We start from the raw sequence: 23,183 nt of genomic DNA on the forward strand, positions 1-23,183 counted from the left end.
AGTCTACTTTAACAGGAAACTGTAGATGACACGTAGGCCTACTTGCACAGAACAAGTGCAGTGCTCGTCCTGGTGGGAAATTAGCTCTGTCATATTTCAATGAGCTGAAGTGATTATATTTTGGAAACAGTGGCCAATCGCCCATCATGCACTCCCCTCTCACGGGCCAATCAGGCTCCTTCTCGGCGGTACAGTGTCCCTAAAAGACAGCCATCTTTACTGATGATAACTAGCCTTGCACAAAGACTATTCAGTCTTCCGTGTCTCGCGTCTCTTTTTCTACACACACTGCCTTCATATAAACAACGGCTTTAATTTGTGACAAGAATAACATTCTTCCACTTCACCATTAGAAAATGTTTCAATGACGATGCCACACTCAACATGGCTGTACTGCAAGCAGCTTGGGGTGCTTTACGTGATGACGTCACGATGTGGTTTTGACGACGTTGTCGCTTCACCGTCAACCTGAGGGGCAGAGATACTAGGACAAGGATTGTTGTCCCACACAACAGAGGTAAATTAACCTAATACACCTGCTACAGTGTTTTCAACAGTTACTCTCAACACACAATGTTCATATGGCGCATTTATATTATGTTTCTTCGGAAATTATGTTGTTAACACACAAGTCACTCGCCAACTATCATGGACTAGCGTTGTTAGCTTGTAGCTACAGTAAAGTTACTCAACGCAGCACAGGTTAGCTGAGCAAGCCTAGATTGGCTACACACCAAACCTGGGTGGCTGTGTGGACTCAGATCTGTTTGCCGTGACAGGTTATTTCATTACACATCGCAGTGTAGACTTTGACATGGGTCAGTGAGAATGGAACCGACTCAACGTCGGTTAACAGCGACCACAACGAGACCGACATGCATAGATTATAAGGTTTCTGAAAGTCTAATGGACCACTATCCACCATGGACCACCAGTTGAACATTGTTGTCATGACTTCCCCTGCAAGCTGCTATCTGCATGCCTTCTTTTCTATGTAATACACCAGCTCAGTCAGTTACAGTGTCTCTGATTTGTAGACTTATTTCCGCCATGGCATTGAGAAGCGCTGTGTGTCGTCTCTTGGTCAACCCTCAGAGATGTGCCATCATCTCAGCCTCCAGAGCACAGGGAACTGCTGCACCTGCCAGATGGGGTTAGTACAATGACACCATGCCAGCACAAAGGAAGGCAGTTAATCACCATTGGTGTTTGGTGGTCATAACATCTTTCCCCCCCCCTTTTTTTTTTGCCACAAGCTGACTTATCCAAAGTATTTCAAGTGGTTGCATGAAAGAGACTTCACAAACCAAATATATATAGATACTGTAGTTACAGCTAATGTCTTCAAATGTAAATGGTAACAATAAAATTAAAATTAACTTTCATCATCTTCTTTTTTGTATTGTTATGTCTTTGGTCTTAGCTTGAAAACACCCAAGGGGAGAAAGGGGGGTAGAATTTATAAACAACCTTTTTTGGAGCACAAATGCATAATTATTTGAAAACAATTGAGGAAATGTAACTAAATGTACATGTACAATGACGGTGCTCATATTTCTGTGTCATGCTTTATCTTCCTACTAGTACTTGTATTTTTGTGATATTTATTACATCCAATACTACTGATGAATTATGTCTTGTACAACATGTATAATTGTACTGCTTTGTATTTTCACAGATGCAGAAAAGACAGAGAAGAAGTCTAAAGCACGTAGGTGTTAATAACATTTTGGAACTGAATCTCTTTCCTGGAAGTTATTTTGAACTCTAACTAAGGGTTTTGAATTGTGATTCATAATTTCTGACAGCTAAAGTCCAGTTCAACTGGCGCGATGCCCTGGACCTGGAGGGCCTGCTGACAGAGGAGGAGACCATGATCAGAGACTCCTTCCGGACCTACTGCCAGGAGAAACTCATGCCTCGTATCCTGATGGCAAACAGAAATGAAGGTGAGAAACTCAAGGCGGATCTTGATTCATTTCTTTTTCTTTTTTTGATCGAGCATAATGTCTGTGAGTCTGATTGTTAAGTGTAATGAATGTTATTTCATGAGATCCTGACTTACAATTAATGTTAGCATGCTGTTTGCTGAAATAAGTGAATGCAGCTGCTGTAACTTGTCCTCATATGACATTTGTGTGTCATTTTCTTTCAGTATTCCACAGAGAAATAGTGTCAGAGATGGGAGAGCTGGGTGTTTTGGGCCCAACCATTAAAGGTCAGTATGAACAAGTTCACTACCCACTGCATTTATGTTACATAATCATCTGCATGTGTGTCATCTTGATTGTTTTTGAGAAATCTGTAACCCCTCTTCCTGCATTTGAAGGTTACGGCTGTGCTGGGACAAGCTATGTTGCCTATGGTTTGATTGCCAGAGAGATAGAGAGCGTGGACAGCGGCTATCGCTCTGTTATGAGTGTGCAGTCGTCACTGGTCATGCACCCCATTAACGCCTATGGCACAGAGGAGCAGAAACAGAAGTACCTCCCCAAGCTGGGTAAGATGAGAATAACAACAGTGGGTCTGAAGTGAATGGTCCGTGATAATGATATGTTTATTCTGTTCAGATGAGCTCTTGGTTTATTCCTGGGTTGTAATGTCTGTCCCTCACAGCTCGTGGAGAGATCCTGGGTTGCTTCGGCTTGACTGAGCCAAATCATGGCAGTGACCCCGGCAGCATGGAAACCAAAGCCAAATACAATCCGTCCAGTCGCACATACACCCTCACTGGCTCGAAGACCTGGTGAGTAGTTTGGAAAGTGCCAGAGAAGCTTTCTGAGAAAATGTCTTTGATTCATATCAGAGGAAGTTGTGGGTTAGGGTTAAATTTCACAGATAAAAAATAAATATAGTGAATGAAACCACAGATCAGTATCATGCAGCAGCACAAACTGCAGCCTCCAGATTAATGCTACAGTTAGATCAATCAATTCATTTGGCAGCTGTGTATTATATATAACACAAATGTGATATTTTTGGATTATCTGTTTACTCACCTCCAATCTTGTTACATAATGATACCTGACTGTATGTCATGTAGGATTTATAAATAGGTTATTTATTAAAGCAGAGTGCAGAGTCACAGCAGCAACAGTAGAGAACACAGTGGCAAGATTAACAGTGAGAGTCCAATTTAATCATAGTTCAGCCAACATGTCTGTGATGTGTGATCACTTGAATAATAATGATTGCTCGCACAGTTACATAACGTGTCTGATGGGGTCAGATTTTAGTCAGATTTTAGTATCACCCAGCTTTTCTGACTGTATCTAGTCACAAAGAATAATAAGAAATGAAGAAAACCAAATGGTGCACAACAGCCCTGTGGCCTTTCAGAGAGCTCAGTTATATGTTGTGTTTTCTTAAAGAACTGTGTGTAACGTTCAAGGTTTTTGTGGCACAGGACTTGATATGTCATCAGGTTTCCACAAGGTGGAGCTCTTCACAGTGAAGGTTTTGTACAAAACTCATATAAGCAACCCAGGATGGGGAAGAGTGCACTTTTCTATTTTAAATCAAATTCACAACTTCAGAAAAATAAAAAAGTTAAATATGTTTCTGACACCAGTACTGACTGTCGCACTGCACCGTTACAATGTATCAATGGTTACTGAGAAAATGAGGCCCACCGTTAATACAATAATGTTTCTCTCTTTCCCCCCACTTCCAGGATCACTAACTCTCCAGTGGCAGACATTGCAGTGGTCTGGGCTAAATGTGACGATGGGAAGGTGCGTGGCTTCATCTTGGAGCGCGGCATGAAGGGCCTCGCCACACCTAAGATCGAGGGGAAGTTTTCCCTGAGAGCTTCCGCCACCGGCATGATCGTCATGGACGAGGTGGAGGTTCCTGAGGAGAACCTGCTGCCCAAAGTCTCTGGCCTGGCGGTGAGTGAGTAATTGTGATAGTTAACTACGTGACTTGTTACAAGTGAGAATGGAGGCTCTCTACCTTCCACCTGGCATTTCATGGCTGAAAACTCTCCTCTCTGCGGCACCGCAACACAAACACACTCCATAACCCCGTAATCATTTGTTTATGACAGTTAAGACTACACAGACATACACGTCATAACATCGTATATGTTATAACGTTATCCACCGGTCCATGTATTGATTTTTCACTGGCTTTGTTGTAAACAAATGCACATGACCAGGCGGAGGGTTAGCAAAACAGTAGAAAAGCGACCAGATTTGCATAGTTCCTCTTTAATAAACAGACTTGTAGACCACAGACAGAGGTAATCATCCATCACATTCCCTTTGTTTGTTTCAGGGTCCGTTTGGCTGCTTGAACAACGCCCGTTATGGTATCGCGTGGGGAGCTCTGGGAGCTGCGGAGTTCTGTTTCCACGCTGCTCGTCAGTACACACTGGACAGGTCAGCTGTCACCAATGGAAATGGACAGATATTTTCATGATACTTAATGGATTTGTTATTATTATTCATTCATAAACGTAAGGATAACAGTGTTGTTTCTCTAAACCAGAATCCAGTTCGGCGTACCGCTGGCAAGGAATCAGCTGATGCAGAAGAAAATGGCCGACATGCTGACAGAGATCACCATCGGGCTTCAGTCGTGTCTGCAGCTGGGACGACTCATCGACGAGAAAAAGTAACTTGATCCTCAAACTGAGGTTAATTAGACAGGATTTTATGGGGCACTGGAGCCTGTCCATCCAACCACAAAGTCGCTCTGACCTCTCGCTCTGAGGGTGAAGGAAATGGTTTTCCCTTCAGTGGACTAAGTGCACTCAATACACCACATAGAGCTAACACTGAGTCAGCACTAAGTGATCAGGAACTGTTAGAGTAATGACAATGATCTATCATGCTCAGTTTTACCACCTTAAACACACACACACAGATGAAAAAACATCAGACCCTAATTACAGTAAGAACTGCAGAAACAAACATGGTGTTTCCTCAACAGAGCCGCTCCAGAGATGATATCCATGCTCAAGAGAAACAGCTGCGGTAAATCCCTGGACATCGCCAGGCAGGCCAGAGACATGCTGGGAGGAAACGGCATCGCTGACGAGTACCACATCATCCGTCACGTCATGAACCTGGAGGCTGTCAACACATACGAAGGTGAGGAGGAGGAGGAGGGAGCAGTAAACACTGAGTTTAAAGTTGGCTGTAGTTCATCATTGACTTGCATGTGTATGCTAAATAATATGGTGAATGATACACATAATATAATGTATAAAATATGAATAGGGCTGCAGCTGCACTGTTTTAATATGTGCTGTCTCCTCTGGCAGGTACTCATGACATCCACGCTCTGATCCTGGGCAGGGCCATAACCGGGCTGCAGTCCTTCACTGTGGACAAGTAGATCCGACCCGTCAGCAGACACCCAGCCAACACAGCTTGGTCAAGTCAGCTACAAAGCACTTAGCAGTTTTCATATAGTTTGGCTGAAGTGTCATCTACATTACGGCAAAGTTTGTTTTCTCTCGGGTTTGTAGAAAATATATTGAGTGTTTTATTTTGAGAGAAAGAACAAATGAAGTCAGTCAGCAAACTTGTGAAGTGTAATTAATTCATATGTTGATTTTCAACTTACAGAGGGCTATTTTTCTACTCTCAAGTCACCACCGTGTGGCACTGGTTTCCCTTTCAGCTCCCTAATTTACAGTTGTATAGAAAAAGTAAAATGACGTGTATGGCCTTTCGTTGTCATCCACTGCAGCTAGGTATGACTCAATCGAATGACGTCAAGGTCCAGATTTACTGCTGGTTAGTGATGTATGAACTGTTCATACTGTAATTACAAAACATAAATTACCATAACTGGTTTGGAATCACCTGCAGAGCTCTTATGTTTTTAATTTGAGCCAATTATGCAAATGTTGTCGCTGCGTAATTGGTGTATTTTACAGTTACAATTGTTAGGTGATTACTTGTAGCACTTTACTGGCTCTAACACTAAAATGTCACACAATTGCATGGTTTTCCAGAGGTCAATAATGTTTATCGGCAATTTCAATGAATAAAAATTATTTAAGTGTTTCAAGTGTTTTGATTTGAGGATGGTGGAGATGGCTCTATACTCTGACTTTACTTTATGCATTATATATTATGTAACTGCGCACCTTTGCTGCCATCAGGGGTCACAAATGTCAGAGTGTCCTCCCCTGGGATAGACTCCTTCATATACTCCTGCCCTTCAGGACGGTCCAGAGGACAGAGATACAACACAGAGAGGCGGCACAGCTTCATGGCCAAAGACAAAAATCAACAATTGGCTAGGAAGAATGTTCTTTTTTACTTAGAGTACAACAATCACAAATTCTCCACTTTCAAAAATCTAACTTGGTAAAAGTACTGAAAAATTTGCACCAAAATATAGTTAAGTTGTACATTTCAGTATCTGACAGATTTATCATCACATGATGTTATTTGTTTTCATACTGATGCATGAATATTGAAGCAGAATGTGCTGCTGTAGTTGCTCAAAGTGAAGATAGTTTTTTAGTTCATTCAGTCCAGTGGCTTCTACCCCTCCTCCCAAGGATGTATGATAATGTGGTAGAAGAAAAAAACAAACTAATCCGTTACATGAATACATTTTTATGTTTAGTATGGTTTAATAATAATTTTTATAAACATATATGATTTTAGTGGAATTTTTTTAATCTATAAATTGACTTAAAACCCTGTGTTGGGACAAAGAACCAAAATAAAAACATTTTTTACACTTACAGAATATTAATGTTTTTGCAGGACTTTTACTAGTTATGGGGTATTTGTTAAAAAGTTGCTGCCAGCTGGTGGGAATCAGCTGGTCTGGTTCTGTCCAAAGAAACAAAAGGAACCAATCAGGACTTGTAAGGGCCAGTGAGTAGGATTCATGGGGATCTACTGACAGAAATAGAACTGATTGTTATTGGTGCACGATAACCTGAGAGTTAAAAAAAGAAAGAAAGAAAAGAAAAGTCCCCATCCATGTTACACCAACATGCAGAAGTAAACAAATCAAGCACTGGCTCTGTAGAGGGCCTTCCAGGTTTGTACATCACCTGAGTGCCACATTCAGCCACATTCAGCCACATTCAGCCACATTCAGCTGGTTGCAGTCTGAAATCTCACCACTGGATGCCACTAAACCCTCTAAAGCTGATATGTAAACCCATCACTCTCACTGTTTAATCTATACTTTACCTGAGCTGAAAAATATAAGTTTAAAAATGTTGAACACTTTGTTTACATGTAAATGCTTCCTCCACCAGTCATGGTTCTTACAAAACCAGGAAGTAAAGTTAAAATGCAACAGAAGAACCTATAGATACATAGATCCAGACACACTCTGCACTGTAATCTCTCACTAAGACACACGCACACGCACACGCACACGCACACACACACACACACACACACACACACACACACACACACACACACACACACACACACACACACACACTCTCTCTCTCTCTCTTCATCTCCACCTCATTTCATGTCCAGGACAGTTGAGGAGTAGTGAACCCCACAAAATGTTCTCAGCACTGAGCAGATAATCTGTCTTTTTTCCCCCTTCATTCTGGTTAAATCCATCAGGGCCTGAGGGATGTGGGGGTGGGCAGTGCTGCTGGACAGATAAAGACCTCCATCCTCTCCAGCTTCATTGCATGTCTGCCTCTGCCACTTTGAAGTGGAGGGAATTAAAGAACCGGCAAATCCCTGGCCGTACATGATGCCCAGGCGTGTTCTACATGGTGCTTACATAAGGAAATTGCTTTTTCATTTTTTCTTTTTTGACCAATGGCCTTTCATCTTTTGGGCATGTGTAGATGTGACTCACTGTGACTAATTGCACCCTGAATGGACTGCATGTTCTGTGTCCTTTCAGTCAGGGATGATGGAGGCTGGTGTGGTCGTTCCCTTGTGAAATGAGATGAGATGAATTGTTGAAAGAGAGAGAGAGAGTGAGCTGCTGTCTCATGGACTCACTCGTGCTCGCTCATATCCTCTCATCCACACATTAGCAGCAGCTATGGCAGACTAATACTCTGATAATTAGGATGCTTTTCATTTACCATAATCATCTGGATTATAACCTCGCTCGGTTAGAAGCACTGTCATAGTGATGCGACGCAAATGATAAACTTTTGAAGCATCAAACAGCGACAAACATGTTGATCCTCTGACTGCACTGAAATACCAGATTATGATTTATGCAGAATTTGTGGTGCACCCTTTGTGGATATCTTAAATGTGCATCTTCTGTTTTAAACGATGCTGCAGTGCAAGAATGCAAATGTTGTCTTTTAAGAGTTAGTGTTCAGACAATAAGTAATGAATGAACACATCATGCCACATTTGTGCAATTTTTTTTTCTGTAAAGTGCTTGAAAAGTTTTGATTTTAATGGTTAAGATGTGCAGCACCATGATAACTATGTATTGATCATCAAGGTGTTTGACTAATAGGCTATTGTGAAGCTGATCTCTATAGCACATGGCTTATCAGCTGTCAGACACTATTGTTTTGTTGATAGATGTATTGGTAGGTGTGTCGGGGACTGGTAGACCCTCCAGTCCACTGAACCAAGAAAGTCCATCAACAGGTCCAGTCCCTCACACTACTGACTGACTCGGGCGTCTTTTTTTATTTTGGGGGGCATTTTTGCCTTTAATTTTAGGATAGTGGAGAGAGACAGGAAAGTGGGGAAAGACACACAATAGCCCACAGATTGGCACAGTTGGGAGTCACTTTGTCAAGTTGGAAAGTTAAAGGTGCCCTGTGTGTGAACTTTTTGACTTGTTTTTGAGCGTTTCCCTGTGTGGTTTACATGCTGGGCTGCAAAATGATGTGCTGGTGGCCGCCAGGGGTGATAGCATCATACATGACACCAACAAAGACAAAGAAGATGACTCCTTGTATGTTAGATCTAAACAACACAGGATTAAACCAAGGCTATGAATACTGATCAATTCACCACATAGTTATACTATAGGCCAATATATATTTGGATATGTAGTTTTTTTTTTACTGAGGAACTCTGAATCAACACTACTTTCTTGTTTGTTTACAACAAGCAAACACTAACAGTGCACCTTTAAATATCTGGAGGACAGGGGGGAAAATAGGCTGCAGGTTCCAAATGGCACAGCAACATACATCACCTTTTATCCAGGTAAAGTAGTGCACGTAGGAGGAATAATTGTGTTGTAGTCTAGTTGGAGCAGGTCATAGTGAGGTGTGGGTGTAATGGACTACATCAGCCTGTTCTTGTTCCAGGTCTGCCGTCCTGCGTGTACCTTAGCCTACAGGGAAACCCTGAGGATGAGCGCAAATAGCTCATTGGAGAGGGCTCGCTTTGTTTCCTACTAGGAGACTACTTATATCGTTAACTTGAAGGAATTAAGGGCACGGCGGCAGCGGCGTGTAAGCAGGGGGCGTGTTGGCGTGTGGAGGGAGCAGTGGTCAGTGGGCGGACCTGACGACGGAGGACTCACATCACAGACACGCAGAGCCGAGGAGCTTCACTTCAGCACCGAGGACAGAGCCGGCGCAGACCAGCCCCATCTCATTGCTGCTACACTGTGGGTGGGACACTATATAACACCTGTAAACTCATTAAAAGTTTTATTTTTCTCGTGTTTTCTTTGTAGAAGAGTAACTGGGATTTGTTTTTCTCCATGTACGGACAGTGAGGAAACATCTCTGTGGTCTTTGGAGGATGGTCCGGTTCTGAGGGAGCAGGAACAAACCTCAGGAGGAGTCCTTCTCGTTTGGATTAACAACAACATCAGCAGGTCTTTCAACATGAATGGTTATAATTTCACCGGTCTGAACTCCACTGGTGATGTCCACGCGTACCCGTACTCCACGTCACTGGACGACCCCTTGTACAGGCAGTACAAGCCCCCAGTGAGGGACCTCATCCCGCTGCCTAAGGCGGTGCTGTACCTGCTCATGGCTGCACTGGTAGTAGTTGGAGTTGCCTATGCTATAGTTGGACATCTCATCAAGGACCTGGCCATTGACATAACAGGTAATGTATGACACAGGTCGACTTTTATTTGAGTCAGTCCACTGTGGATTATCCAGAGACCTGGCACATCTGGCTGCATCATGTTAATGCAAAGAAGAGGTGGTCATGCACTAAGTCTGATCATATGCAGTTGTTACCTTACAGTCTATGGTTGTTACACATCAGCACTGTTTCCCAACCTCTTTCTTTCACTGTGTCACATGAATTATTGCATCCATTCACCAGCAGCATGTACTATTACAGCTTTTGATGGCTCAATCATATGAGATTTAGTTACCGGTAATGTTATCAACATTACAGGCAGTGGTGTGCACAGGGGGGGCGGGGGGGTGCCCTCTTGGGAGCCAAAATGTGTGCTAAAGTGGCCTCTTCAGTGGCCTTTTTTTTTTTTTTGCACCTGCCCCTCAAAAAGTCTGTGCACACCACTGATTACAGGTAACCACTAATTGTTTTCATTCTCATCAAATCTTTCAATTGAATTATAAACTCTTTAATTTTTCCCCATTTCAACGAGTTGCTGCAGTTACTGGTTGTCTTACCACACCCTTGTTTTGCTATTGGTGTTTTGATCAGATTGAATCCCTAACCCGTCTCCTTCCTTGTCCAGAATGCGTGTTGGGTCCGACTGGAGAGGAAGAGATGGAGAAAGACAACAACATGCACCGCATGACCTCCAGCCATCCTCCCTCTGCACATCCGTTTGCCCACAATGCCTTCCACGTGTGGGACCAGGACGACGTGGTCATCCCCATGATAGCGCATGAGGGAAGCCCCCAGACCAGCCCCATGCTGCTGAGTGCCATCCCGTACATGCCCTCTTTCTTCCCTCACTCGCACAGCCCGACCGGCCACAGCTCTCACGTTTTCTCCGGCAGCCCAGGACTGACCACGGAGAGCAGCATCCCAAGGGAGATCTGATCTCAACTCAAGGACTACGATATGATCAGCCCTGATGCGCTGATATGACTGTGAGAATAAATACTCAGGATATGTGACTGTGAAGAGGTCGTTGTCATATAATGCAGTGCGTAGAAGCCCACCTCACTGTCCCCCTCTTCTACTGGGGAAATCCACCGTGTCCTGTTTTACACTGTAAACAACAAAGTGTCTCACACATGTCATATCAACAGAAAGGTCAAAGCCAACGCCCTGAAGGACATCCCGAGGACACAAAGGTTTACTGAAGAAGACCACTGGACATTGTCTCTGTGTGCCTGAGCTTCACTGAGAAGCTGGTAGACATGTTAGATGAAGTGACACAGACATTACTGTACACGTGTCCTGGGCCCAGTGCAGTGAAAATACTGTCTTGTGTGTGGATGAAATAAAGCTTCTTTCTGAACAAAGCATCCTGCACTCTAAGAGCGGAGCTACTGAGTGTTCAGTGTGACTGAATTTGTTTGTATTAGCAGGATGAGTTTCCAAGTTTGACCATCTGTTGCATCAACGTAATCCACTCACATAACAAGAGACGAGCGAGAGCACATCGCAAAAAAAATACTGCCGTTACATTAAGTTCTGAACAAAACAGTTCAAGAGATCAGTACCTGTAGGTGTCACACCCACAAAGCTGCTTCCAGCCTGTGGAGCAGCCAACCAGCTGGCTGTCTCACATACTTCAGTAAAATGTTATTTCAAGACACAGAGGGGGATTAGCTTAAGTGGAAGACTTAACGGAGTTCCAGCAATTCAACATGTACACAACACAACTTAATCCTGCAGCCTTTATCGCAGGTGTCACAGGCACTCATGGATTCCCCCTGTCTGGTACGCAGAGCCTCTCAGCGAGGGCTTATAGCACAGAAGAGTGTACGTGGCATGCAGGGAAAGTTAGTTCACGTCTCTCATTTAAGACCAGCTCACAGCAGCTTCTATTCCTTCTACTGCTTTAATGAGGAGAAAACTTGAGAAGAAAGAAGTCAGAGGGACATTTAGTGCAAATTCCAAATCCATCAAAAACATTCAAATCACAGGGGCGACAAAGTCTCAGCTACATTTTGTCCAAACAGCTGAAAACACCAAACCATCTCACAGGCAGAAAAGAGAGGATTCTGGGGAATTTGAACCCTTTGCAGACAGAGTGAACCAAGAAAATCTCTTCATTTTTATTTACGACTCCTGTCTAACCAGTGTCATGTAATCAGTCCTCACAGCAAGAGCTTAGGAAGTTAATTCAAGCTCAGACTGAACTTTTTATGAACTGAAGTCTGGAGCAATGAAATTAAGGAAATGGCACTGTGCGTGTGCTCAGATCAGCTATACCAAAAATAAAAACAAGAGACATTAATAGCAGAAACGGTTACCTGTATATTAAAAAAAATGCATTAAAATGTATATTTAAATTGACTCTGTAACTCAGTGTATTACGGCGTACAGCCATACATTCAGAGTGCTTTACTTATCAACAGAATGTTCCAATATCTGATTTCAGGAAAAAATACATCTCTGATCAATTCACTGTGTGCAGACACACAGCCTGAGGTTATTTAAGATGGGAAATGTTGGATCCAAGATCTTATGAAGGACAAACACAGACAAAATGTGCAGTAACACCCAAACTCCTCTGTGGTTTCCTTTTAATCAAACACACCTCAAGATGTAAAGATGTCCACTAGTGTTTACCTGGAAATGAGCACAAACCTTCCAAACCAGTGGATTGTTCATTTGTGTCTGTGAAATTTGATGAGAATAGATTTGATGATTACAGTTTTCATGCCCACAACATAAACAGGAAAACGTTGTGTTCTTGGTTAAGATAACAGACATTTAAAAATGCCTCTAAATACTGCACATGAGAAAGATTGTCCATGCCGGGACAGAAGTCAAAACAACCCGTTGCTGCAGACAGACATTGGAGCAGATGTGCAGTCTCATCTGAAAGTTTTCTCACTCTTCAACATCCCATCGCGACCTTATTGTTTCCTTTTGATGACATTTGTAACAATGGAAATTTTATGCAAGAAGCACTTTTACTTGTACAGCCTTTTACAACTCGATGTTTCAAGTTCCAGCTTTTGCATTGTCGTCACTAGTTCTCTGGATTAGTTTGCAGGGATACTAAACCGAGACATTTTGACCACAGCCAATTTACTACGATGTGACTGATTATGTTTAACGCAATCACAGTAACTTAATTTAATTCCTACCAATAAAACACAAGCATGAGCAGTAACTTAAGCAGGCTACTTCTACAGAGTTGTACCTACTTCACCCAGTTAACCTAGAGACAGCTGACTGTCATTTGCTTTAGTCACAGCTTTGATTTAAAAAACAAAAAAACAATTAACTAAGATTACAATAAATCAATCAAGTTTATGACAAACACAAATCAGATTGTGGAAAAAAAAAAGAATCTTTATTTTGTCTGTTACATTGTAATAGTTGTTTTTCCCCTGTACAAGTCAGTTGCATCTGTGGTAACTTCATATAAAAACAGAACAGGGCTCCCTGGTGTAACAAAGTCAGGACTCACTCATGTTTTACGTAGCAGCACAGTATCAAGTTTATACAAACACTGATGCTACAAGTTAAAGCCCTTTGAAAAGCTGTTTGAGATCTGAACGAAGAAACACCGAGACCCTCCGTCTGGTTCCAGATGAACTGTTGGGTGGAGGACTTTCTCAAGTCATAGCTAGAGACGGAAGATGTTATGTAGGAGAGGTAAAGTCTGTCCATCCAGAGTGTGAATATAAATACAAGCTGGGCCACACTCAGGAGTCCAGTCGACAGATGGGGCCGTCGTAGACCATCTGCAGGTTCACCTTGTGTCCCACCAGCTCTCTGATGTTGTTGATGCCGTATTTAATCATGGTGGGCCTGCGGGACAGATGACAAGTGAGTTCTTGCTGTACAAAAATGTAGCCATGAAGTATTTGTGTTGTGTCTAGTCGAGGTCCGACAGGTCAGAGCAAAAACAGAGGATTGGTTGGAAGAGAGTCGGGTGGGGGGTGGATTACTCAGCATGGATTATAGAGCCTTTCCCAGTTCACCCGCTCCACAGTTATTAGCTGTGACAGTTGTCCTCACTTAAAACTCACAAAATTACATTTAAATTATTCAAAGAAATGTGACCAACAAATGACCCGTACAGTGAACAGGGAGCAGGCAAACACACTTTTAACACAAGTCTGAACACTCTGGACTGTAGGAAACTAACAGGAGTTTGATTTTGCAGTTACAGTTTATGATCCAACAGGGAAATCTGTAATAAATAATCTAACTGGTAAGTCACAATCATGCATACACGGGGATAATCCCCTGCAGACAATGAACCTACATACTGTATGTGATGATAATGTGGGTCAGGACTGATGACGTCTGTAGACGCACAATCACACCTTTTAATCCTGACACACATACAGATATGCTCCCGTTTTCAAAAACTCATGTCGTCGAGCCGAAATGTCAGGAAACAACATCTGAGGTCAGAGACGCCGAGCTGTTTATGTTCACAACAAATTCGTGTTAGAGTGTGTTCACCTCTCTAGAGACAGTCCCCAGGCGATGACGGACACATCCTCAGGAAGACCCATGGGCAGCAGCATCTCTGGTCTGAACACCCCGGAGTTCCCCACTTCCACCCACTTCTTTAGACCTGCGTGTGAAATAAAATGATTCAAATAAATACACAGCTGGTGGAATAAAATAAATACACAGCTGGTGGAATAATAAAAACCACAACAGGACTGAAGACGAAACAACTTGATACAGCTGCTACAGAACTGTGTCATGTGGAATAAACAAAACATGAGGTCATCACAGAAGATTATTGCCCAGTTTCTGGTTTTCCACAAGCAAGTCCACAAGTCCTTCATCTTTAACAAAAGCAATCCAAACTGAGCTGTTGGTCTTACATCTGGCTGTAGAAAACATTAGCGGTGACAAAGGTAGAAGAGGCGCGACATATCGTACCTTCATGGTAGCTGAACACTTCCATGCTGGGCTCTGTGTACGGGTTGTAGGCAGGCTTGAAGCGCAGTTTGGTGATTCCTTCAAAAAACAAACAAACAAAAACAAAGTTGATAAATCTTCAGTGCTTTTAGTTAAATAATGTAGATCCTGTAGTTTACAGTCATTTGTAACTTCTCATTTAAACCACAGGAGCTCTTAGCCCTAGGATCTCCACACTGACCCAGTTTATGGAAGAACTGGTGCAGGATGCCCATGAGGTCTCCCAGTGTGAGGCCGTAGTCGGCCACCACTCCCTCTATCTGGTGGAACTCAGCCAGGTGGGTGGCGTCCAACGTCTCGTTCCTGAACACCCTGTCGATGGAGAAGTACTTGACGGGGGTGAACTTCTCCTGTGGATGAACAGAGGAGAGAGCAGAGCATCATGGTTAATAACACATGTACAGTATGCAAACACACACACACCCTGAGCATTACAGCCAGCAAGTCGCCACTCTTCTAGGAAAGATCTCTAAAGCTCTAGCAAAGCGAGGCCTATCCTGAAGGTGACCTCATCTGCCATCTTATAATCAATTAACCTGTGAAGAGGCGTGTGTGTGTGTGTGTGGCTCACCTGCTGTGCCAGTTTATACAGCATGCGTGCGCTGACTGCCGTGGTGTGAGTGCGGAGGATGTTCTTCTGAGCCTCTTCTATCTTCCAGTCGTATTTGTAGCTGAAACAGCAGCATAAGAGGCTCTGTTCATTCACAGTCACATTGACAGAAAACCATCAGGCTCCTTGTTATGCAAGTGTGTGATTCTGTCTTACCCCTGTGAACCAAAGCCTCCCTCTGAGTGGACCCTCTTCACTCTCTCCAGGTAGTCCTGGGGGAACTCGTGGGCCAGTGCCGGGTCTGGAAAATGACGTCAACATTAAATGCTCAGCCTGAATCACTGGGGACCGGACTCAGAGGGACAGTAACACACAAACAACTTACTTACCTGACAGGAAGAAGGTGTCGTGCTGGTCTCGGGCCGGGTGCTGCTGGGGCTGGAACAGGGAGTCGAAGTTCCAGAAAGAGCTTTCGATGAAGTTGTTGGTCGGCATCTCTGTGAAGCTGTACAAAAACAGCCCATTAGCCTCCATAGCGTAGCTCTGAGCAGCACACGGCTCTGCTCCGCCGTTCTAAAAACAGCTTGCACTGACAATTAAAGGTAACAAACCTACTCCTAAAACTACAGGGATTATGGTAATAGACAATTTGCCAAAATGTTGAACTATCCCTTTAATTAATGTGTGTTTTTTTAATGAGTTTGTGTGAGGGGCTTTCACCACTCTTACCCCATCTCCAGGAAGATCTGCCTGAACTGTGTTCGGACCTTCATCAGCGGGTGCAGGTGGCCACAGTCTGGGGCCACGCCCATGGCCTCAAAGTTATAGGGCTTAAATTTCTTCTCTTTCCAGTTCCCACTGTGACACAAACACAAGAACAGAGGAGCCGTTAGGACGGTGGACTGTCTGCAGCTTTGACTCCTGCTCTCAGCAAACTACTGCAGCCTTAGGGTTATTAGGCAACGATGCATTATTCTCCTAAAAAGACCATCATTTGATTATTTTATATCTGCAGCCATCAAATCTATGAAGGCCGCAATCAGCGCAAAGAAGTAAAAAGCACCATCAATTTAAATTTTGGGCAACATCTGGATACAGCTTTTGACTAAATCCTCTCTATGATATGATTTCATGCAAACCTGGGACGGAGCTTTTTTCATTCTGCTCACATGTTAATGCCACGGCATGAAAACAGTATAAACTGTACGAGTGTGGGGGTTATTCATTCATCCTGAGTTTCTTCTCACAAACAATCACATGTCAAGTGAATTGTTGAGACAAACATTTTTGAAAGTGGAAAAAAAAGGTTTTGATTAAAAAAAATACATTATACATCATGAACATTAAAAAAAAAAAAAAACCCTCTTGAATTTCTGAAAACCTAAACATTTTCCAACCGTAACCTGCCAGGCTAAACCAATCAGATCACAGCAGTTGCATTTGTCCTGCCCTGCCTTTAGGACAAAGTCCCCGTCTTTGGACTTGTCCCCTGTTTATGGGCAGAGGTTTGTCTGTGTCCTCTGTTTGAGACCCTTCACACCATCACAGACTGTCAGGGGAGGGCAAACAGGACACTTTCTGCAGGTGTTTCAAAGTTTTTATAAGACAGACATAGTTCAAATATTTCAGACCAGTCTAAATGAATAGAGAGTGGACTCACCTGGCAATCATCTCAGGTGTGAGCTCTGTCTCCTGCTTGGTGAGGGTGGTGCTGAAGGAGCTTCCCTTAGTGATCCAGTAAGTCTTCACCGTCCTAAACACAGAAACAAAAATTACTCTAAACAACCATCAAAACACTGTGGCAGGCTTGATACTCACAGTGATCCTTTGTGTGATGTCTCTGATTGCAACAATAACAATTTCATAATCTTGACACCGTGTAAAAGAGACCTTGATCCAGATCTACTGTAGTTTTTGTTAAAGGAGGAAAACCAAGCCTGGTTTTCTTCAGACACTTAAGGACTGGGGCGGTGCGTGGCGCAGTGGTGGCCTCAACGCAGGCGTCCCCGTTTGAATCCCGTGTTGGGCAGACCTTTCCTGCATGTCATTCCCCCTCTCTCTTCTTCCTCCCCCTTTCCTGTCTATCTCACTATGTGCTGTCAAATAAAGGCAAAAAAGCCCAAAAATATACTTTAAAAAAAACACATTTAAGGACTCAGATTTAAACAGTTCATTCTTGGTTTCATCAGAGCAGTGAATGTTTCTCTCAGTCTCCTTTAGGTGCAAACTTTCACTGAGGTGAGGTTTCATCTGGTCACTCTGCATCAAAACCCAGATCAGTGGACTTGCTGTCATGATGTCGTGGTTCGGAAAGGTTGTTCCATCTCCCTGCGGGATCTTTGGAGCTCAGCCACAGTCACCACCACCATGCTCTTGGTCCCCTCTTCTACCGAGGTCCCTCTCCCCTGACTGCTCAGTTAGACCTAGTGACCAGCTCTGCTTTTTCCAAACTTCTTCCATTTAAGAACAAAGGGGACGACTGTGCTCCTTCAGAACCATCAACACTTTTTTGTAGCCGTCCTCAGATCTGAACCTCGACACAGTCCTGACTCCACACGTTCACTCTGGTCTGCATCTTCAGCTGTGAGAACTGCTTTATAGACAGGTGTGTGCTTCACTCAATCAGGTCCAATCAGCTTGATTGACCACAGCTGGATCCAATCAAGGTGCAGAAACATCTCAGAACAGATCCAGAGAGGAATCTGTCTTTAAAAAGACAGCTATGCTACATTTTCCAGCCGTAACCTGCCAGGCTAGATCACAGATCAGATCACAGCAGTTGCATTTGTCCTGCCCTGCCTTTAGGACAAAGTCCCCGTCTTTGGACTTGTCCCCTGTTTATGGGCAGAGGTTTGTCTGTGTCCTCTGTTTGAGACCCTTCACACCATCACAGACTGTCAGGGGAGGGCAAACAGGACACTTTCTGCAGGTGTTTCAAAGTTTTTATAAGACAGACATAGTTCAAATATTTCAGACCAGTCTAAATGAATAGAGAGTGGAGTTCTGGAGTCATTGTGATAGTTAACTACATGACTTGTGATTTGTTAGGAGTGGTGAATGAGCAAAATCTGAAGGTTTGATTTGTTTTTAGGCTGAAACAAGTAAAAATCAATAATAAAAATAAACACTACTTATTGCTTTGTCTACATTAGACATGGTGTTAAAGTCTGCACCACTTACTTTACGTCAATGAAGAACATTTGTGACGTGTTTGGTTACTCAGTGTGTTTTACTCTGCCCAGTGGTCATAATTTCCTGGTAAGATCCTCTCTAAGGAGAGTGATGCTGAGTTGTATCAGATTAGTGCATCTGTGGTGGAGCTAGCAGGTCATGAGAGACTGATTTCTGAGTAAGAGGATTTCAGAAGAATATTCACCTTGGTCTCAGTCCAGAGAAAATATCAGTCCCCTAACACCAACATCCAAAATGTAGCCATCAGTGGGCAACGCAGTTTATGAAACTGTCTGAGTATATGAAATCGAGCAAGTGAGCCTGGGAGGTGTAGGAGAATTATTATTGATGGATTTGACGTGTGTAGACATCACTATGACGTGGGTCTGTCTACTTCATTCTTGTGTAAGAAACACACAGTGTCAGAGGACGACAGCACTCACTGACCTCAAGTCCAACTTAACAAGAAAATCTACACAGATGCTAGGAATAAAGTTTTTAACACAATTTTTTTTTTCTTACAGTTTCACAAGTTATCAAAACAAGGTGGCTAAAAATGGTAAAGATTTATATGTCTACCAATTATCTCATTGACTGACTGATTGTTTTGATATATTATGCAATAGTAAAAATGGCCATCACAACTCCCTAAAGCCCAGGGACTCAAGTCAAATCAAGTCAATTCAATTTATCTAGTGCCAATTCACAATATAAGTTATCTCAAGGCACTTTACAAAAAGAGGCCAAACTAATATTCAGCTTTATATACAGGACAAAGAGAAACAGATAACTAAATAACTGAATAAATAACTGAAACGACTGATCATTGATAATGATAATTTTCTGTTGATCTTGACTTGAACTCTGATTATTAGTTCTGTTGAGCTAATCGTTTCTGATTCAAAGAGAACCGAGTCTGCAGCTTCCCCTCACAGCGAGGCTGAGCGTGCGCACGATCGTAATTGCATCCAGATTTATTCATTTCACAACTAAAGAAAATCTGATGATTAAGTATCTTCTAAAGACGGAGGCAGGCCTCAAAAAGTGTTATATCACATCCATTTAAACCCTGACACTGACCTGTATGTCTTAAACAGGCACAGAGACACATAAGGAAACTTCAAACACAACACATCATTCTTACACAGGACTGTCATTATATCCTGATATGGCATTAAATGAACCTGCTGAAAACCACATATACTTAACTCTATTAGAACATTAAACTGCGTAAGTAGATTATTAAACTGTTATGAAATAGAGGGACTCCAATCTGGCCCCATTTGACTTGTTGGTCAAACACAGATTCAGCCCCAGTTACAATCAGCTCTCAGCTCCAACCACCAACTATTCAGTGAGACTGTTGGCTGGGATAATTTAAAATTGGAAACAGAATCTCTATCAAATAATCTCCTGATTTATGGAAGTGCCAAACAAACCCTCTGCTGCCACCTACTGGCAGACACACACCTACCACGTCTGTCTAAAAGGTCTTCAGACTCACACTTCAGAGAGCAGCTTCCTCTTCTTCAGCTCGTTCTTCTCCTTCTCCTCCAGCTGAGAGCCGCTGCCTTTCTGCACCAGGAGGAGCTTCTCTCTCACCTGGTCCTCTGCACTCTCCACCTGAGCACCAAAACATAACACACACACACACACACAATGTAATTATGCGACTGCGGATCAGAAAAGGTCCTTTCCTGTATGATGTTACAGAGAAACACTTACAGCCCTGAATATCCTGGGGCCGCCCTCGTGGGCCTTGTCCACTCTGATCCACTTGTTGGACATGGCCTTGCTGAAGCCGATCTTCCCAAAGGACAGTTTCTACACAGGGACCAAGATAGATGTTGATGAAAACACATATTACAATGAAAATAAGCAACCAAATCAAATATTTTTTCTACATGAGCTGTTCAAAATTATAAATGAAAGACATCAGTCGGTTCAATTCATATATAATTGATGATCTGAAACACATTCCTCTCATGCTGTTGATGTTCGACACATGTACAAACACAGTTTAAAAACTGAATCTGGGGCTTTTAGCAGTGTGGCTGAAAACTAAACAGGAGCCACAGAAATGATCATGACCTGATGACTTCTAACTAATTAACCGGCTGTGATGACGAGCGGACTCTCGTGTATAACTATAGTTATAAACACTCATAAATGATCATAATGCTTTATAACAATAATCATAACATAGCCTACTATAAAGCATTTTATCATGACTTATAAGGTCAGGTATTATAATACATTATAATTGTTAGTAACTCGCTGACAATGCCCACATCGATATGCATTATAAATATAGTTAGAATGTGTTATAATTGGCTTATAAACGTGTATAACTATCATAGTCAGAGTTATGATGCTCTATGATGTGTTATGCTTATTGTTATAAAGCTTTATGATCATTTATGAGTGTTTATAACTAGTTATACAGTGCTATAATTGCATTAGAACTCATAAGTATGGTTATAATGCGTTATAGAGATAGGTGTCAAATAAAGCGTTACCATGAATTTCCCTTTTGGGCTTAATAGTGAAGTAATTATTATATCTTTGAACTTGGGGAAGATATGGCCAAGACTGGGTTCACTTGAACAGCAGATCAAATAATTTATCAACTTTAAGAAGGATTACTGAGACAGCAAAAAAAGTAAAAATTGAGTTCACTTCCACCTGAGTCACAGAGTAACGTACGCCAACTTTGGTTCAACTAAAACTGGTGTGAGCGCTGGCTGGTTCATCAGACAGCATCAAGGTTGTGAGACTCCAGAACCAGAGCCAGAGCCAGAATCGTGTCTGTCTGAAGGCGACCTGAGAGTCTCTGCCTTCCTGCCACAGGAGCTGGTTCTCCTGGTCCAGCTGCTGATGTGATTCCCCACTCCCCAACAGTTCCTACTCTGTTCTTGATGCTCATGGCTTTTACCTACTTATATATTTTCTATGGATATCCTTGGAAGTTAGTATTTTTCTTTTGGTGTCAGTCCTGCAGGTGAAAGGTCACTACAGTGGCACGGAGAGCTCAACACGCTGCAGATTAGAAAACATTACGCAAAGACACAAATGCACCACAAAAATCAAAACATTCTTCATTCTTCAATTTTACAATGTGCTGCACAACACACTCATAACACAACAGGAGTTATTCCAGGGACACAAACAACTGACGGATCAAACGGGATGTTTCTTAACTTGAGAACTTGTTAAGTCCTTTCCTTGTCAGTGGTGTTTCAAAACAGGGTGAGTGTGTTGAACACAACTTCAATATCTCATCATTCAGATGGGTCCGTCACTGTTTAGTGTCCCCAGAAACACTTCTGTTGTGTTGTGAGTTTGACAACGCGTGTTATTATATCCATGAGGTTGTGTGTGTGTTTTTTGTAGCACATTTGTGTCTTTGAGTTTGAGCTTTCGGAGCCACCGTAGGTCACGACCACACCTGTCCACCTGTATCACTCACCATGAGCTCGCTCTGAGCCAGCCCCTCCGCCGGGATGGAGCTGAACACCCGGGCTTCGTGGCTGCCCTGCTCGGCTATCTCCGTGCCCTCGCCCGTCAGCTCCCAGTGTTTGGAGGAGCGCTGCTCGGCGGAGATCACCTGTACGGGACAAACCATAGGGACAAACACACCTGTGTCACGTCACCTGAACGTCACACCGCGGTCAATAAACGTGGTCTACTCTTCTGTACAGCAGCTGCCACAACGCTGAGCTAATTGAGCCTGTCAGTTTGATTGACAGCTCGTCTCTTTAAACCTATGCTTTAACTAGTCGTCGTCGCTGTTGCATCAGTCTCTCAGTCTGAATGAACACTGTTCGCGGTGACAGCGGGACTTCCGCCGCCGCTCAGCCCCGGGAAACTCACGTCGCCGACGGCCTGCAGACTCTTCACGGCTCCGACGATGACCTGGTGGTCCAGCCCGAGACTGTTGGCCATCTCCATGCTGTCCACGCCATCGTCCGCCTTCTCAATCCGCTGGAGCAGCGTCTCTACCACCCCGGTGTCCGCCATGCTGGAGCCCTGCGAGGCTGCGAAGAGACCGGATGTGACGTCACCTTCACAGAGGCCGAGTTCACTGAAGTAGAGAGACGGTAAATCTGGATTACCGTAATTACTGTTGTCAATTTATCCAATTCCTGTCCAATATTTTTGCCATCCCAGGTGGTAAAAGTGGGTTGAGTCAACCAAATCTATAGGCTATTCACTAAGATGTGTCCAGACAGTCCTTTGATCTGATGTGTGAATCAGTCTGTATTTTATTCAGTCTTTACATGAAAAGTGTTCAGCTGTCCTGGTATCACAAACATGAACCCAGACAGATTAGGCTATATCTCTCCAGAACCTGCTTGCTGTGATGCCACAGTGATAATCACCACACCACCATGACAACCATGATTTCTGTAAAGTGAGATCAGTCTTTACTTATATAAGTTAAAGTAGTGGAGTTGGTACTACTTTATAACCCATTGTTCCAGTGCATTTTAATAACTTTCTGA

The 23,183-nt window shown here is 43.0% G+C and overlaps 3 protein-coding genes across 3 annotated transcripts; 2 read left to right on the forward strand and 1 right to left on the reverse strand.

Annotated features, from left to right (window-relative positions):
- Positions 1-451: 451 nt before the first annotated feature.
- On the forward strand, positions 452-6,020 carry gcdhb (glutaryl-CoA dehydrogenase b). Its single transcript, XM_085784922.1, has 12 exons — positions 452-517; positions 1,038-1,153; positions 1,679-1,711; positions 1,809-1,949; positions 2,156-2,218; positions 2,330-2,500; positions 2,617-2,746; positions 3,674-3,890; positions 4,279-4,382; positions 4,492-4,617; positions 4,936-5,096; positions 5,270-6,020. Exons 2-12 carry the CDS (start codon positions 1,051-1,053, stop codon positions 5,341-5,343), a joined length of 1,323 nt encoding a protein of 440 aa, XP_085641048.1. The 5' UTR covers positions 452-517; positions 1,038-1,050; the 3' UTR covers positions 5,344-6,020.
- A 3,607-nt stretch (positions 6,021-9,627) lies between these two features.
- On the forward strand, positions 9,628-10,949 carry LOC146983382 (uncharacterized). The gene is made up of 2 exons (XM_085785444.1): positions 9,628-10,007; positions 10,615-10,949. Exons 1-2 carry the CDS (start codon positions 9,779-9,781, stop codon positions 10,923-10,925), a joined length of 540 nt encoding a protein of 179 aa, XP_085641570.1. The 5' UTR covers positions 9,628-9,778; the 3' UTR covers positions 10,926-10,949.
- Positions 10,950-13,340: 2,391 nt separating this feature from the next.
- Positions 13,341-22,734, reverse strand: farsa (phenylalanyl-tRNA synthetase subunit alpha). Its single transcript, XM_085784923.1, has 13 exons — positions 22,552-22,734; positions 22,148-22,285; positions 20,404-20,502; positions 20,183-20,301; positions 17,168-17,260; positions 16,237-16,365; positions 15,897-16,012; positions 15,724-15,808; positions 15,529-15,628; positions 15,139-15,307; positions 14,919-14,996; positions 14,487-14,601; positions 13,341-13,823 (listed from the first exon to the last, which is right to left on the reverse strand). Exons 1-13 carry the CDS (start codon positions 22,696-22,698, stop codon positions 13,718-13,720), a joined length of 1,494 nt encoding a protein of 497 aa, XP_085641049.1. The 5' UTR covers positions 22,699-22,734; the 3' UTR covers positions 13,341-13,717.
- Positions 22,735-23,183: the final 449 nt, after the last annotated feature.

The sequence above is a fragment of the Trachurus japonicus genome, chromosome 8 (assembly GCF_045865225.1).
Source record: "Trachurus japonicus isolate A0001 chromosome 8, Traja_1.0".
In the NCBI taxonomy this organism is placed as follows: Eukaryota; Metazoa; Chordata; class Actinopteri; order Carangiformes; family Carangidae; genus Trachurus; species Trachurus japonicus.

What these genes read in the sequence shown, in the direction of transcription:
- farsa (XM_085784923.1), bottom strand. Translation starts at nt 22,698, where the DNA reads ATGGCGGACACCGGGGTGGTAGAGACGCTGCTCCAGCGGATTGAGAAG. An exon ending in GCCCCAGGATATTCAGGGCT is followed by an intron (nt 20,302 to 20,403) that starts GTAAGTGTTTCT and finishes TTTGGTGCTCAG; the next exon opens with GTGGAGAGTGCAGAGGACCA. An exon ending in TGGGGACTGTCTCTAGAGAG is followed by an intron (nt 13,824 to 14,486) that starts GTGAACACACTC and finishes TCTGTCCCGCAG; the next exon opens with GCCCACCATGATTAAATACG.
- gcdhb (XM_085784922.1), top strand. Translation starts at nt 1,051, where the DNA reads ATGGCATTGAGAAGCGCTGTGTGTCGTCTCTTGGTCAACCCTCAGAGA. An exon ending in AGAGAAGAAGTCTAAAGCAC is followed by an intron (nt 1,712 to 1,808) that starts GTAGGTGTTAAT and finishes AATTTCTGACAG; the next exon opens with CTAAAGTCCAGTTCAACTGG. An exon ending in GAAGTACCTCCCCAAGCTGG is followed by an intron (nt 2,501 to 2,616) that starts GTAAGATGAGAA and finishes TGTCCCTCACAG; the next exon opens with CTCGTGGAGAGATCCTGGGT.
- LOC146983382 (XM_085785444.1), top strand. Translation starts at nt 9,779, where the DNA reads ATGAATGGTTATAATTTCACCGGTCTGAACTCCACTGGTGATGTCCAC. An exon ending in CCTGGCCATTGACATAACAG is followed by an intron (nt 10,008 to 10,614) that starts GTAATGTATGAC and finishes TTCCTTGTCCAG; the next exon opens with AATGCGTGTTGGGTCCGACT.